Raw genomic sequence first — 14,654 nt, forward strand, 5'->3', positions numbered from 1 at the left:
TCTGTCCCCTCGAAGAGTGTTATAGGTGGGGGGGAATTCATCCACAGCAGTAATTCCCCCAAAGGCCATTTCACTGGTTTACTACATGCCACTCTGGCTCATTTGCTATAGGTTTGCATGTGGTCATACACAAACATGCTCAGTGTAGTTTAGCAAGGGTCAATAAAACTGTATGCAAAATATTTATATCAGGTTTTTTGTTTTAAAGGTGCAGTGTGTAAATTTAAGCGGCATCTAGTGGTGAGGTTGCGAATTGCAACCAATGGCTTAGTTATGAAAGGTCTTTATACACCCCTGATAATAAAGTTTTTTATATTATTTTGCATTTCTCTCAAAAGATCCTTCTAAAAATTACACACTGCACCTTTAAATAGCTAAAGACAAATTACAGCATGTTATACTAATGGACACATACCGTATATAACTGCATATATATTATATAATTCAGAATCGATGATCTCTATGACCTGTCAAGGGGGTCATAAAATCTGGATGCAAAATAATTACATCAGACCTTTCTTTTTAATTAAATTAAAGACAAAGTACAGCATTTTATACTGATTGACACATATATTGCTGTATTTATATTTTATAACTCAAAAGTGATTATCTTTATGCCCTGTCAGGGGGTCATAAAATCTGGATGCAAAATAATTACATCAGAACTTCTCCTTAAATTAAAGACAAAATACAGTATGTTATACTGATGGACACATATATTGCTGCATTTATATTTTATAATTCAAAAATGATGATGAAAAGGTAAAGAATTGAATTGTTTTTCATACCATTGTTAATCTATTATGTTTAGCAAGTCGTTTTAACTGTCATGACGGTTCGAAGGCAACATTTGTGGCGTTTAGACCGCTATACACTTTATTAAGCATTTCAAAATAAATGACTTTTATTGTCATTTTCGTTGCGCTCGTGGACAGCTTCACGCTTCCGGTGTTGTTTCCGGTTAGCTGGCGCATCTGCAGCATCCGAAGCCGCAGACGGACTCGCCATGAATAACACCTTTATAACGGACTGAATTGTGTTTTTCTGCTTAAATCAAACCGCACACGGTAACCGTTAACCGGCAGGGTTCCGACAGCGCCGCGCGGATGAAACGTTTCTCCAGTTTGCGCGTATTTAGCAGGGATGCTAACGTTAGCGCTTAGCTGTGCTGAATTTAAATTATTAATATATTTTTACCAAATAAGAGATTAATTTAAATGACTTTGAGCATTTAGTGTTGGAAGAGCCATTTGTTTAAATATTAAACGCATGACCTCAGTTTTTATTGTGCTAAGTCAGTTATTTTAACGACTGCACAGCTAGTTGATGATGGAGGGTTTGACTTTCATCCATCAAAACAATCATATCTGTATATCTTTTTGCTGTTGATGTTTTTAGCTGGATTTAATTATTATACCTTGATATCGTCCGTTATTGACATCAAACACACATCAATCATATCAGAGCATCTGATTCTCTAATATATGTTTTGTGTCTGATCATAGTCAAAAAAGTTGCTTTAATTTAGTGCACATACCGTCTGTCTACTTTGCATACACGGTTTATTTAAACTGTGATTGGCACCTGATTTGGGCTGTGAGTCCATGTTTGACAGTCACATCTGATCTGAACCTCAGGCACCAGAACAGCCCACTTGATTATTGATTTGCTGATCTGAGAGTCAAAGTAGAAGATTTCTGATACACAATGAAGAAGTTTTTTGACTCCCGGAGAGAACTGGTGGGTTCTGGACCTGGTTCTGGAGGAGCAGCTGGAGGTTCTGGGTCCAGCAGTGGTGTTGGGGGGAACTTCATCGGGCGGGCTTTTACTGTGGGTAAACACCAGGTGACTGTTGAAGAGACTTTAGCAGAAGGTATGTGAAGGTGTTTTTTCATTAACTGTCATCTTGTTTGTTTTGATTAATCACCCAATTCAAGTCTGTACAGAACTGGGTGATTAAGATACAGTCTCCTGGAGTAACCCGAATTTATGGTTCAGGGGCACAATTGTTTTCCCATTGTCTTTAGCCACTAAATCACCCAATAATGAACATTAAAACTGTGATATGATGAAATACTTTCAGAGTAGTTAGTTTATTTGTCTGCTCCAAATTTGGATATTTGGAACCCACTGAAGTTGTAATCACTGAATCAAATCAATCCATAAAAATTATTAAGGTTCACTCCAGCAAATAATGAAAATTACCCCATGATTTACTCACCCTCTAGCCATCCTTGATGTATGATTATCTTTATTTTTTCAGACGAACACAATTAGAGTTATAATAAAAAATTTCATTCTTCTTCCAAGCTTTATAATGGTAGTAAACTGGGACTTTGAATCCCAAAATAGTGCATCCATTCAGACGTAATCCACATGGTTCAGGGTGTTAATAAAGACCACTTAGAATAACCGCTACGATTTTGAAAGAAAAATATTCACATTTAAAACTATATACTTCATAATGATTAAATAATCGTCTGAACGTAATTGTTTGACCTCATTGCGATGATTTCAGATCACCGCAATGATTGCACATCTCTCTAAAAAACACAAGGGGGAGCTGTAGCGCCTGAATAAATGAGACCGTATCAGATGGCGTACCTTAACTGACAGTGTAATGCGATACATTGCAAAGCCATTTAATACAGTGGAAAAAACAGCATTTAAAGAAATGCTGCAAAACTTTTATAAGCAGTATAGACGGTTTCAGCAGTAACAACATAAACAAGCCCCTTTCGCGGTCTGCACATAACTTCCGGTAAACTCCGCTAATAATAAATAACAACGAAGTACTTTAAACGTAGTTTATTTATATAACAAGCAAAAAAACAACAACACATAGATTACCTAGGAGACCAAAACATTTGTTATTTTCGACGAGGAATTTGTTCAAGAGATCAGTTTAGCAACTAGTCAGATCATTAAAAAAACAAAACCGGAAGTAAAGTTCGGATCCAGACGTGTATCACGTGCGTCCGAAAAAACCGTCTATAAACTATTATCATTAAATAATTACTTTTAAATATGTGTTATGACTATTAATATTCACTGCTGTGCAAAAGATTTAATTTAAATAATCACAACAATGTATAAAAATTATTTCATGAACAAACAAAATGTATGAGAATTAAATGTCAAAGCAATAAAACAGTCAATTAATCGTCACAATCATCAAAATTTATTAGGCAATTAACTGTCAGCCAAATTTTATAATTGTGACAGCCCTATATCATATAATAATTATAAACTAACTTAAGTCTCAAAAGGTTCATATGTTAAATAATCTGTCTATTTTCTTTGTTGTAAAGCATGCATGTCCATTGTTTATCTTACACGTTTAAGAAACACCCTAATAACACAAAGAAGAGTAAACAGAATGCATGTTTGTCATGAATGAAACGGATTGTCAGATGTCATTTTCCTCTTTATAATTTTGTTTTTGCACACTTCCCAGCTCCACAATATAAAAACATATAAAACACATTATAGTCTGCGTTGCAGAAAGAAAGTCATGTTTACTCTGTTGAAATTGTCTGTTTTAACAGAGCTAGACTTCAGAGTTAAAGTCACATACTTGTGTCCTACTTTTGCCCTGCCAGCTTCCCCTGTGCCCACTTTATAGAACAACATCCCACTTTGCATTATGCCAATGCATTGAATCTGAGGCATTGCTAACATATGCTTATACATGGACTGTAATATCATGAGCTGTATATAATAATCAACCTGTATATAAAGATCAACCTTACCAAAACGTTTACCAAATTTTTTAATCATACTTATATCTCAGATTTATATAGAATTGGTGGCTAAAATATCAATGATAGATATCTTTTTAAGTTTTCAAACATTTTTTTTATTATTATAGTTAGTGCATCTTTCAATATTGTCACCCATCACAAAGAAATGTCACATCCATATCCATACCATAAACTTCACAAATTTCTATGTTAAACCATATTTTAATGTGACTGAAATGTGGACTATGTATGGAGACGTTTAGGGAGGTTAACTTAAAATAAGTAATATGACACATTGCATAATATGTACTTGATTTGTCCTATGATGATTGGGTATCAGTGTTTTTGGTGGTTTCTAGGTGGTTGCTTACAGGGGCCCCAGCGATAAAAGTGCTTTCCTCTAAGTCTTTTTAAGATACTTGTCCCCACATAAATCTTTGGTCCCTTTGTCAATTTAATTTAGGCTTTCCTCCACGAGGGGGTAGTAATGTGTCATAGTTAAAACATGGACGTTTTAACACTTTGTGAAGGCCTTGTCTTGTCTTAAGATAATGTCTTATGTTTGTTTGCCTCTGAAGGTGGGTTCGCTATCGTGTTCCTGGTACGCACAAGTCAGGGGGTGCGCTGTGCCCTGAAGAGGATGTATGTCAACAATGAGCATGATCTGCAGGTCTGCAAGCTTGAGATCCAGATCATGGTGAGCAAACACTCCATTACATGAGGAAAACTGAAGTATCAGCTGGGATGTTTTTTGGGCATTTAGAAGTAGCAAAACTATTTTTAATATTTTCTCTGGTTCAGTCACCCATTCACTTTCCTTTGTCCTGTGTGAATTCTTTAACAGAGAGATCTGAATGGTCATAAGAATATTGTGGGGTTCCTGGACTCCAGCATCACAGCTGTTGGGGGTGGAGATGTTTGGGAGGTGTTTATCCTCATGGACTTCTGCAGAGGTAATGTTACCCTAATAAGATGATTAGTTAAATCAGGTGTTTTATATAGGCCACTAAACCTAAAATATCTTAGGATGGGAGTAACACTGAGTTACACCATTTTTTTACTGCACTTTTGTTAGTAGTCCACATTGGGGCGCTCATTAAACAAAGACAGATCCCAAATTAGTTTGAGTTTAAATTCCAGACACTAGAATTCCAGACACTGCATAAAACTTATGCAGACGATGATCTCCATTTTGTATTATGACCATAAGTTCATGATGGGAATTATTGTAGCTGTAGGATTGATCTGTTGATGTTGATTTCTATTTTTAGCATTGGGTATATGTATCTTGACACACGATATGTGATGGCTTTTACAGGGAATGAAACATTTATTGATGGTGACATACATGTCTATTGACTTTTGAGTACTGAGATAAAAAATATGTAAATATTACAAAAACCCCACATACCCCGCATCTTTCTAAAGACGGGTTGCCGGTTTACAAACATTACAGGGTGCGTGCGCATCCAGGTGGCAGAAAGCCCGATTGTTGAGCTGTTTTTCTGTCTTTATTTGTGCAGTGTCACTGTAATACATGTATGAATTATAATGTTAGGCTAGTAACGTAATAGTCACATCTACTGGTATGTTAACATCAGGCACCCAGCACTGCTCTGTTGGTACTATTATCCACACAACAACTACTTGGCATTTTGACTTACAGACACAGCTACTTGCCTACAACACTAACCTGCAACACAAGGCACGCCTCTTGGTTGCGCGTGCAAGCAGTTAATGACGCCGCCAAACAACCCATCAATAACAATTTTACACTACATAATAAACTGTTATAGAAAGATGACAGCATGACAAAAAGTTTTTGAAAAACCACTGGTTAAATTTTGTTTCACACCAGACGTGGAAGAGGTGGCAAAAACGCACTATTTGCACATAGTTAGCACATGAAAGCTTTATTCGCGTGTGAAAGTTGCGCATGAATTTCTAGTCATTCAAGACATTCACATGTAAATTTGCATCATGGGAGAGGCTTATATAGCTCAAATTGAGTAAATTTTATTGTTTGACCTCCTCACTAACTTTCTTCCAAACCAGATCCTTTTTATTTCTGTAAAAGTACGAAGATGCCTCGTATAGCAATGATGATTGTCCTCCATTGTTGTTTTTTTTTTTTTTGCATCTACTCGCTTCCTGTAATCACCTCACTGCTAGAGCAAGCTCCTGATTGGTTAACACAGCCCGGAAATCCGCCAAAGCCAGATTTTCGAACTCACGCGGATCACGTGTCAATGCTTAATTTGCGCGGAATGCGCCATCCGCGTCGCCATTCGCGCAGGAGGCCTATTCGCGGCTTTGCATTGACTTAATTTGTAAATCACTTGCGCTTGCCGCTTTTTCCGTGTCTGGTGTGAACGCATCTTTATGGTGCATTCCCACCAGCCGCGGTAGAGAAGGCAAAAACGCGCTATTCGCGCATAAATGGATGCTTGAACATTTGAGTTCACTCGCTGCTTTGCACATGAAAGCTGCATGTAAAATTCTAGTCATTCGAGACATTCGCGGTTGAAATTCGCTTCATGAAGGGGCTTCTGCGACTCCGCCACTCCGCTCGCATCCTGTAATCACTTCACTACTACAGCAAGTTCCTGATTGGTTAACGCGGTGCGAAAAATCCGCTAAAGCCATATTTTTGAACTCGCGCGGATCACCTGTCAATGCTCAATTTCGCGCAGGATGCCTAATCGTGTCTTTGTATTGACTTAACATGTAAATCACTTGCGCTTGCAGCGTCTACCACTTCTGGTGTAAATCCTGCATTAGAGTTATTTATAACTTTATAACTCTATACCAGTGGTACTCAAAGTTTTTTGTCATGCCCCCTCCAAAAAAAACAAAATCATGACAAAAAAATCTTAAACTTTCATCTTTTCTCTTCTTCTTTTTCCCTCTTTTTCTCAGGTTTAATTTAACATAATTTATGATAAATCAATGTATTTTATAAAATGTCATGAATGTTTTAAATACAAAATAAACCACCATCTATAAAAGTCAGAAATGTAATTAACATTTTTGTTAATTTATCCAGTTTTGTTCATATTTTTTTGGTGTTTTATTGATTTCGTGTGAGCAGGTGGTCAGGTGGTGAATCTGATGAATCAGCGCTTACAGACTGGTTTCAGTGAACAGGAAGCTCTGCAGATCTTCTGCGATACTTGCGAGGCCGTCGCACGTCTGCACCAATACAAAACTCCCATAATCCATCGCGATCTCAAGGTTATTTTTCTCACTTTTACTGTTTTCATATTTTCTAAATTCATCTTGCACACTGCTGTTCCAAGAAACGGACATTATTGTCCAAGAAAATCAGGAATGAGGCGCACTTAGCAGTGATGTGTGATTGATCCAGTGTTTCTGTTCAGAGGAACACTTGAACATCCGGATGTCTGTGTCACATGGTTTAGTACCCTCTTGAAACCATTAGAGATGTGATGTCTCTCTTGTTTTTGCAGGTGGAAAATATCCTTCTCCATGATCGAGGACACTATGTTCTGTGTGATTTTGGCAGCGCCACTATGAAGTTTCAAAACCCTCAAATTGAAGGAGTGACTATTGTGGAAGATGAAATCAAAAAGTATCTCTCTCCTCTGTTTTTATAGTTTGTGTTACAACATTTTTCGGCGTTATGTATTGCCTGTTTCACTTTTGTTTTCATGCTACAGTCTTTATATATTTATTCAATGTTTATCCCAAATCAAAGTAAGATATAAATGATATAGATCAGGAATATATAGTATGTATTTCTATAAAAGAATAGGAGTGGTACTGATGCAGCGTGAAAAATGTGAATCTGTGTTTTGTTTAGATACACAACTTTATCCTATCGTGCTCCAGAAATGGTGAATCTGTATAATGGCAAAATCATCACCACCAAAGCAGATATCTGGGTAAGCAAAGATATCAATAACCCAGCAGCTTAAACATGCATTTAAGTTTGAGACTAGGATATGTCCTGCTTGGGAAACCGCCCCATACTAATCTTTTTTTAAAAGTCAGAGGTAAGGTAAGGGGCCGAAAGCCTTGAAACTTAAAATGTAAAGACGATTAAAAGAACTTCAGGTCCTTTAAAAAGTTTCTTAGTATTTCTCAGAAGTTTTTAGAAACTACATGGGTTGGTATTGATGTACAAAAGGTGAAAGTAAAAGTTAAGTGTTTCAATAAGCTTATTCAAGGTCGCTCTATTACTTAAATGGTCCATACAAATCGGTCTGTATAGATGTAAAAGAGTCAAATTTTTGATTTTTATTACGTTTATTCAAGGTTGTTCTATTACTAAAATTGCCCAATTAAATAATATTTGTTAGTGTACTTTGTAATGGCATGCAATTTTCTTTCAGGCCATGGGGTGTCTGCTGTACAAGCTCTGTTTCTTCACGCTGCCTTTCGGCGAGAGTCAAGTTGCCATATGTGACGGCAGCTTCACAATTCCAGACAATTCCCGCTATTCCCAAGAAATGCACCGGCTTATCCGTGAGTAGCTCTCACTTCATGTGCCTGTCTCCCCCGTGCCACGCGTCTCAACGCTGTTTAGTCTGGCTGTGGGTCTGGATTTTAAAGGAACAGTTCACCCAAAAATTCACTCACTGTCTTGTCGTTCTAAATCACTGTGAAAGAATATAATAAACTTTTTAGGAAATATCCTGGATGCTCTTGTCTGTGTAATAAAAGTGATTGATGGATAAAATTATGGAATTAGGTAACCGACAACAACAACATTGAACATGTTGGTCTGTTCACAACAAAAAGCTATTGTGCAGTTTTAAAAGACAGCACCCGTCTCCGTTTACTTTTATTAGTTGCAAAGACAGGCCAGGATATTCTTGGATAGCTCCTTTTTTTCCACAGAAGAGAAAAAGTCTTATAAGTTGGAACAGCAGTAGGGATTAGTAAATTGTGACACAATACAGATTTTTTGGTGAACTGTTCTTTAAAGTTAATACCTGTCGAAAAACACCCCTCTCTGGTTTTTCCTCCATCATGTGGCAGCACATTCAATCTGTCTTTCTTTCACTCTCCTTCTCTTTTTTGGTGGTGATATTTCAGGCTACATGCTGGAACCGGACCCTGATAAGAGGCCTGACATTTATCAGGTGTCTTTCTTTGCTTTCAAACTGGCTCGGCGGGACTGCCCTGTCCAAAACGTCAAGGTTAGTCTCACTTTCTCTCATCTGAGGTCGCTCTCGCCTCATGCTTCTACTTCTGGAATCAAGGGATTGGTTGTTAAATTGGTGGTTTTGTGAATCAGCATTCAGGAATGCTTGAAATCATAAATTTCTCTACAGAATTCTCCCATTCCTGCAAAACTTCCTGAGCCAATCCGAGCAAGTGAAGCGGCGGCGAAAAAGAGCCAGACGCAAACCAAGGCGAGGTACGTGTCCAGAGATTTAATGCTGTGTTGTCGAATCGGTTGCTGTGTTTGAGGTGGCTGTAAGATTTGTGTTTTTGTCTCATAGACTTACAGACCCCATTCCCACCACTGAAACCTCCATCACTCCCCGCCAGCGGCCCAAAGCGGCACAGTCCCAGCCTCAGGCACTAGGGGGCATCTTGCCAATCCAGCCTGCTGCCCTTACACCACGCAAAAGAGCCAACCTGCCTGCTGGAGCCACCCAGCCTATAGGTACAAACAATACACCTCACATTTATATACTACATTCTCCTATGGGCACATGCACGACCTATGCGTACAATGTATGCGGGGTTTCAAAAATCTGGCAGTGCTTGTACAGTATGCGTGCACTCGTCTAATGATGAAAACTGCTTATGAAAGGAAATCAAATTGATCTAAACTGTAAAAAAAATGAAGCATGAAGTTAAAACAATTTTGTTTTGCCAATGTCAGTTGACATAACTTATAAAAACAAGTTAAAATTGTTTAACTTAATTCGTTAAGTTAAAGTAACATAAAAAATATTAAAAGTATGGTCTGTAGCATTTTTTTCCTAAGCTAATTGACTACTCATCATTCAGGGTTCCCACTGGTCCTTAAAATCCTTGAAAGTTTGTGAATCTGGGGGAAAAATTCAAAGCCCTGGAAAGTTTTTGAAAATATAAATAGATAGATACAGGTCATTGAAAGTGCTTGAATCTATTTTATGCAAGAACTTTTCTGGGGCGAAAATCCATATTATTCCCTGTGTAGTGTAGGATAATATCATTAAATTCTAGACTTTTTAAGCACACGTGCTAAACTTCGCTTTAAATGCTTATATCTTCTGTATGCGAATGTTGATTCATACCAAAATGCTTTTTTGCATCGATGTGTTTGACAAATGAAAACGTCTCTGGTTACATATGTAACTATTGTTCACTGAGAAGGGAACGAGAAGCTGCATCTCCCTTGCCATACTTCCTGTGTCCCTGTATTGCCGTCTTTGGCAATATTTCAGATAGCGATATATTTCCTGGCTCCCGCGTAAACTTGTCTTTGTCGTTAAGCCTCACCATTGGTTGAATTTGATATACACATTCAGATGCACTTACCCTTGGAGACATCCCCAAATTGTCATCGCAGTGACGCAGCGCGAGTTCCCTCAAAAGGGAACTGTAACAATGTATCTTAAAAGGTAACACAATGTAACCTTGCTCTCAACTTGAAATGTGTCCCCACATTTGGTCCTTGAATTTGAGGGTATTGGACCTGGAAAGTCCTTGAAAGGTCCTTGAATTTGAAGTGAACTAAGGTGTGGGAACCCTGATCATTAGTGTTCAAAATGTTCATTAGCAAAGAAAGGTTAATGGTTTTATTTATTACTGTGTTCATGTTCACTTTAGGAGGACTTATTCAAGTAGGTAAAATTTGTTCTTTACTTATGTGGCCTAGTTGTCTAGTTTGTATGTGTAATGGTTTTGACAGCCCTGCCATAGAACAACCATATTTGGTTCTACAAAGAACCCTTTTTTAATTTTTTATCATTTTAAGAACCTTTTTGATCACAAATAACTTTTTTTTTTAAACAGAAAGGTTCTTTGGATGTTGAAGGTTCTTTATTTTTAAACAATAAAGGTTCTGTTATGGCATTGTAAAGCACTTTAATTTTTTTAAGAGTCCCAAAAAGCCCATTAATTTTTCCCATAGACTTATGCATCATCGCAAATAATAGGCTTTGCGTTTAACCAAATTTTATGACGTCCAGAATAGTCCAAGATTTGTCCAAGATTTTAACTTGTTTTAATTTGTAACTCATTTTGAAGAATAAAAGCTTTGACTAGAAATACAAGCAAACTAAACTATGATCTCTCCACATTAATGTCATCACCACAAAGCGTCCGACAGTGCTTTCAAACTTTTTAAAACACATTTAAAAACATATTTCCTAATGAGGAAATACTCTGTGGATGAGTCGTTGCTCGGAATACTGCCCATATTGCATTGTTTTGGACACGCCGGCGCGCACAAGAGGAGGAGAGTTTGTTTTGCAGTCCGTCTGAAAAGAAAAATATTTTGTGACTTGTAATTGGCCACATAAGAAAGTTTAATGAATCTCATACGTGAGCATACGCAGATTTTTTCACTCTGATATAGCTGGTTTCTACGTTCGTTTGATTAACGAGGGCTAGGAAATTTCACCTTTGGCTTAGAGTGGGAACCCTGTCTGTGCATTAACATATGCTTTGATTGTTTTTCGGAAAGTTCCCAAAATGCACCTGACCCCCCACCTCTGTCCCCTGTCTCTCTCAGCCGTCAGTGTTAACCTGGCTCAGCCGGCCGCAGCGCTGCAGTCTCAGAAAGCGCCTCCTGTCCCTCAGCAGAAAACGGTACGTGTCTGTTTCTCTCTCGCTGCTCTAATGAGGATCTGTAACAGCTGAGCCAAACCCCCATGACTCGATTCAGCATTTTTGTGGGAAGTTTTTATCTGTTGCAGAACAGGAAATGTTTTATTTTGGCTATTGACTACAAAAATTTCAGCCTACGCAATGTCACTGGTTGCAAATAACTAGAATGAATTTTTGTAATCAGTATAATGTGTGGGAAAATGAAAAGTAGGCCATTTTATGTAGTGAATGTTTTTTTTTGTAAAAAATATTTTAACGTAGCAAAATCTATGCACCATGGTCTGCAGTGCGAAGGTCACGGTTGCAATTCATAGCCTAGTTGTCTGGTACCTGTCTATGTGACAGCCCATGCAGCCGATCTCAGTCTCGACTGCAGCCGTAGCGGGAGGAAGCGTTCCAGCTGCAGCCAGCAGTCCCGCCCCTCTGAAAGCCACAGCAACTCCTCCCCCATCCAGCCCGGCTCCGCCCACCGCACCTGCGCGGAGTGCACGTCGTAAACAAGCATCAGTGGTTCAGCAGCCTGTTCCCGGGCAACACACTGCCGTTCAGCCGTCTGGTGCACCACCTCCTGCACAGGCGGAGCCTGCAGCGGTTCCACCCAATGCCCAGCAAGCAGCGCTTCAGACTAGCCAAGAAAAAGCTGAAGAGAGGGTAAACGCCCCCATCCAGTGCATGTTGCCCTGTTCCCTTTGCTTCAAAGAACCGGCTGTATCATTATTCATTCACCTCATGCAAGGACTGTGGTGCTCATCTTTCATTTTACATACACCCTTGATTTATTTATTTATTTTTTTGATCGGTCACAACATGCTTTTTTATTTTGATGGTGATGGGGCAACGTTTCTAATTCTGATTTTGATTTTGTTTTGCTGTGATATAATCCAGACTTGAGGACTGAATGTTCATGTTGGCACTTTACAACTGATGAAATTCAGTCAAATTGATCAGACTATAGCTATGTTTCTCATACAGATTTGCGCTAAACTTCAAGGAAAAACTTTTGTGAATTGACAACATTACGCTTACAGATGTTATGCGAGTAAAACATAATTTTGTCCTCTCACAAAAAGTCATTCGGACCTACATGTGTACTGTATGACATGAAAATACAGCAGGGAGCGATTTGAAAGCATACAGAGCAGTCGACTCCCGAATTGCTCTTGTGGTATTTTGATGTCATGCGATTGTTGGATCTTGTGACCCCACATGAAGTTGACCACACCTCCTCTGTCTTGTCCTCCGATCCAACATACCCTGCCATATTTAAAGAATAATCAACTGCAATTTATGCATGTCAGGTGACCTATAAATTAAAAAAAAAAAACATTTCCATATATTCCTTGTTTGAATTTTTTTGCAATATATGGGAGTTTATGCAAAATTGCGACATTTTGAAGGGTAACAGAAATGCAGGTAGTGTTGTTAAAGCGATACTCCACCCAAATATCAAAATAACCTCATGATTTACTCACTCTTAAAGGACAAGTTCGGTATTTTAGACTTAAAGCCCTGTTTTCAGATTGTTTATGGTGAAATAGAATGGTTTTGACTGAAATTTCGACATTTGCGGCTGTCCTGAGAATTTTCGCGTGTTTGTGTTTCATCTCAGACCTCTACAATGGGTTTATAGGTGCACTGGAACAATCCTTACTAAAATGCATTAAACTTTCGTTTACAAAGACGTGAAACTCACCGAGTGGTCAGGGGTGTTCACTGGTATGCTCACCCAAAAATCGCTCCAAAAGACACATTCCAACAGGTTTTATCGTAGTTTTTACCAACTCCATTGACATGTATTAGATGTGCTGTGAGGTACGGTATTACTCCGCGCCGGGAACTTTGTTTCTATTCTTGCAATTGGCAATGGCGGATTAGCGCCACCACCTGGGCTGGAGTGTTTATTATTCAAGCTCTAAGCGGAAGAATGTACGGGTGTGAGGCGTTTGGGAAAATAGGTCCACAAGTTAACAACGAATGCTAAAACAGCTGTTGGAATGCGTCTTTTGCAGCGATTTTTGTGTGAGCATATCAGTGAACACCCCTGACCACTCGGTGAGTTTCACGTCTTTGTAAACGAAAGTTTAATGCATTTTAGGAAGGATTGTTCCAGTGCACCTATAAACCCATTGTAGAGGTCTGAGATGAAACACAAACATGCGAAAATTCTCAGGACCGCCGCAAATGTCGAAATTTCAGTCAAAACCATTCTATTTCACCATAAACAATCTGAAAACAGGGCTTTAAGTCTAAAATACCGAACTTGTCCTTTAAGTAGGGCTGGGTTTTGATTCAGATGTTCCAGATTGATTCGGTTTCGATTCACAAGCTATCGAAACGATTTCGATTCTCGATCCGATTTTTGATTCCGATTCTCGGCTCGATTTTTATACTCGATTCTCAATTCAACTCAATGAACATAGATTATATAGAATATTATATTATATAAGAATATATTTGAATAAAGACTGATTGAATGACAGGCTCGCCTCTCGCTCCTTGCTAACATCGCGCAAGGCAAAAAAAGAGTGACATCTAGTGGAGAAGACTAGTAATTAGATTTAACGTTAATCTTACATTCAATGTTGGCAGAAATAAAGTTGGGGAAAAAAATCTATTTGTGGCCTGTGAGAATCAATTCTTAACTTCCATGAAAAAAATTACACGATTAATCAAAAAAAAAAAAAAAAAATCGTCCATACGCCATCTTGGGCTCATGTGATTTACAAAAGTCAATGTGCAAAGGCAATGCGCATTCACTACGGTAAAATGCTCATGAGTCCAAAATGGCGTTGTTACCGGAAGCTACTTATTACAGTTTATAAAGTTTAAAATATGGATATTTTCTTACAAAGTCATATTGATTATTGGCAGAAGACCTTTAATGACTTCCGGGAGTCGTGTGGAGGATGGATGCACTTTATTGGGGTTTAAAGTTAGAAGTTGCTTCCTGATCATGGTTTTCTATTGTTATGAAGCTTGGAAGAGAACTTTACTTAATTTACTTAAATAACTTCAAATGTGTTTGTTTGAAAGATGAACATGTGTATCTCAGATTGCTTTAGGGTAATCATGGGATAATTTTGATATTTGGCTGGAGTATCGCTTGAAAATAATTCA

General features: G+C 38.2%; 1 protein-coding gene across 4 annotated transcripts in view; it reads left to right on the forward strand.

Moving 5' to 3' along the window:
• Nucleotides 1-953: 953 nt before the first annotated feature.
• Nucleotides 954-14,654, forward strand: part of aak1b (AP2 associated kinase 1b) — a 30,982-nt gene continuing 17,281 nt past the window's right edge. For 3 of the 4 annotated variants that reach the window (XM_065261499.2, XM_065261518.2, XM_065261526.2), the window contains exons 1-12: nucleotides 954-1,873; nucleotides 4,322-4,440; nucleotides 4,588-4,696; nucleotides 6,835-6,977; nucleotides 7,214-7,335; nucleotides 7,567-7,648; nucleotides 8,099-8,231; nucleotides 8,805-8,908; nucleotides 9,044-9,129; nucleotides 9,215-9,381; nucleotides 11,443-11,519; nucleotides 11,883-12,188. In XM_065261499.2, coding sequence (XP_065117571.1) covers nucleotides 1,708-1,873; nucleotides 4,322-4,440; nucleotides 4,588-4,696; nucleotides 6,835-6,977; nucleotides 7,214-7,335; nucleotides 7,567-7,648; nucleotides 8,099-8,231; nucleotides 8,805-8,908; nucleotides 9,044-9,129; nucleotides 9,215-9,381; nucleotides 11,443-11,519; nucleotides 11,883-12,188 — 1,614 coding nt within the window. In that variant the 5' untranslated portion in view covers nucleotides 954-1,707. The remainder of the gene's footprint in view (nucleotides 1,874-4,321; nucleotides 4,441-4,587; nucleotides 4,697-6,834; nucleotides 6,978-7,213; nucleotides 7,336-7,566; nucleotides 7,649-8,098; nucleotides 8,232-8,804; nucleotides 8,909-9,043; nucleotides 9,130-9,214; nucleotides 9,382-11,442; nucleotides 11,520-11,882; nucleotides 12,189-14,654) is intronic. The other variant, XM_065261521.2, reaches the window with a different exon arrangement.

Source organism: Paramisgurnus dabryanus, chromosome 10, assembly GCF_030506205.2.
Source record: "Paramisgurnus dabryanus chromosome 10, PD_genome_1.1, whole genome shotgun sequence".
Lineage (NCBI taxonomy): Eukaryota > Metazoa > Chordata > Actinopteri > Cypriniformes > Cobitidae > Paramisgurnus > Paramisgurnus dabryanus.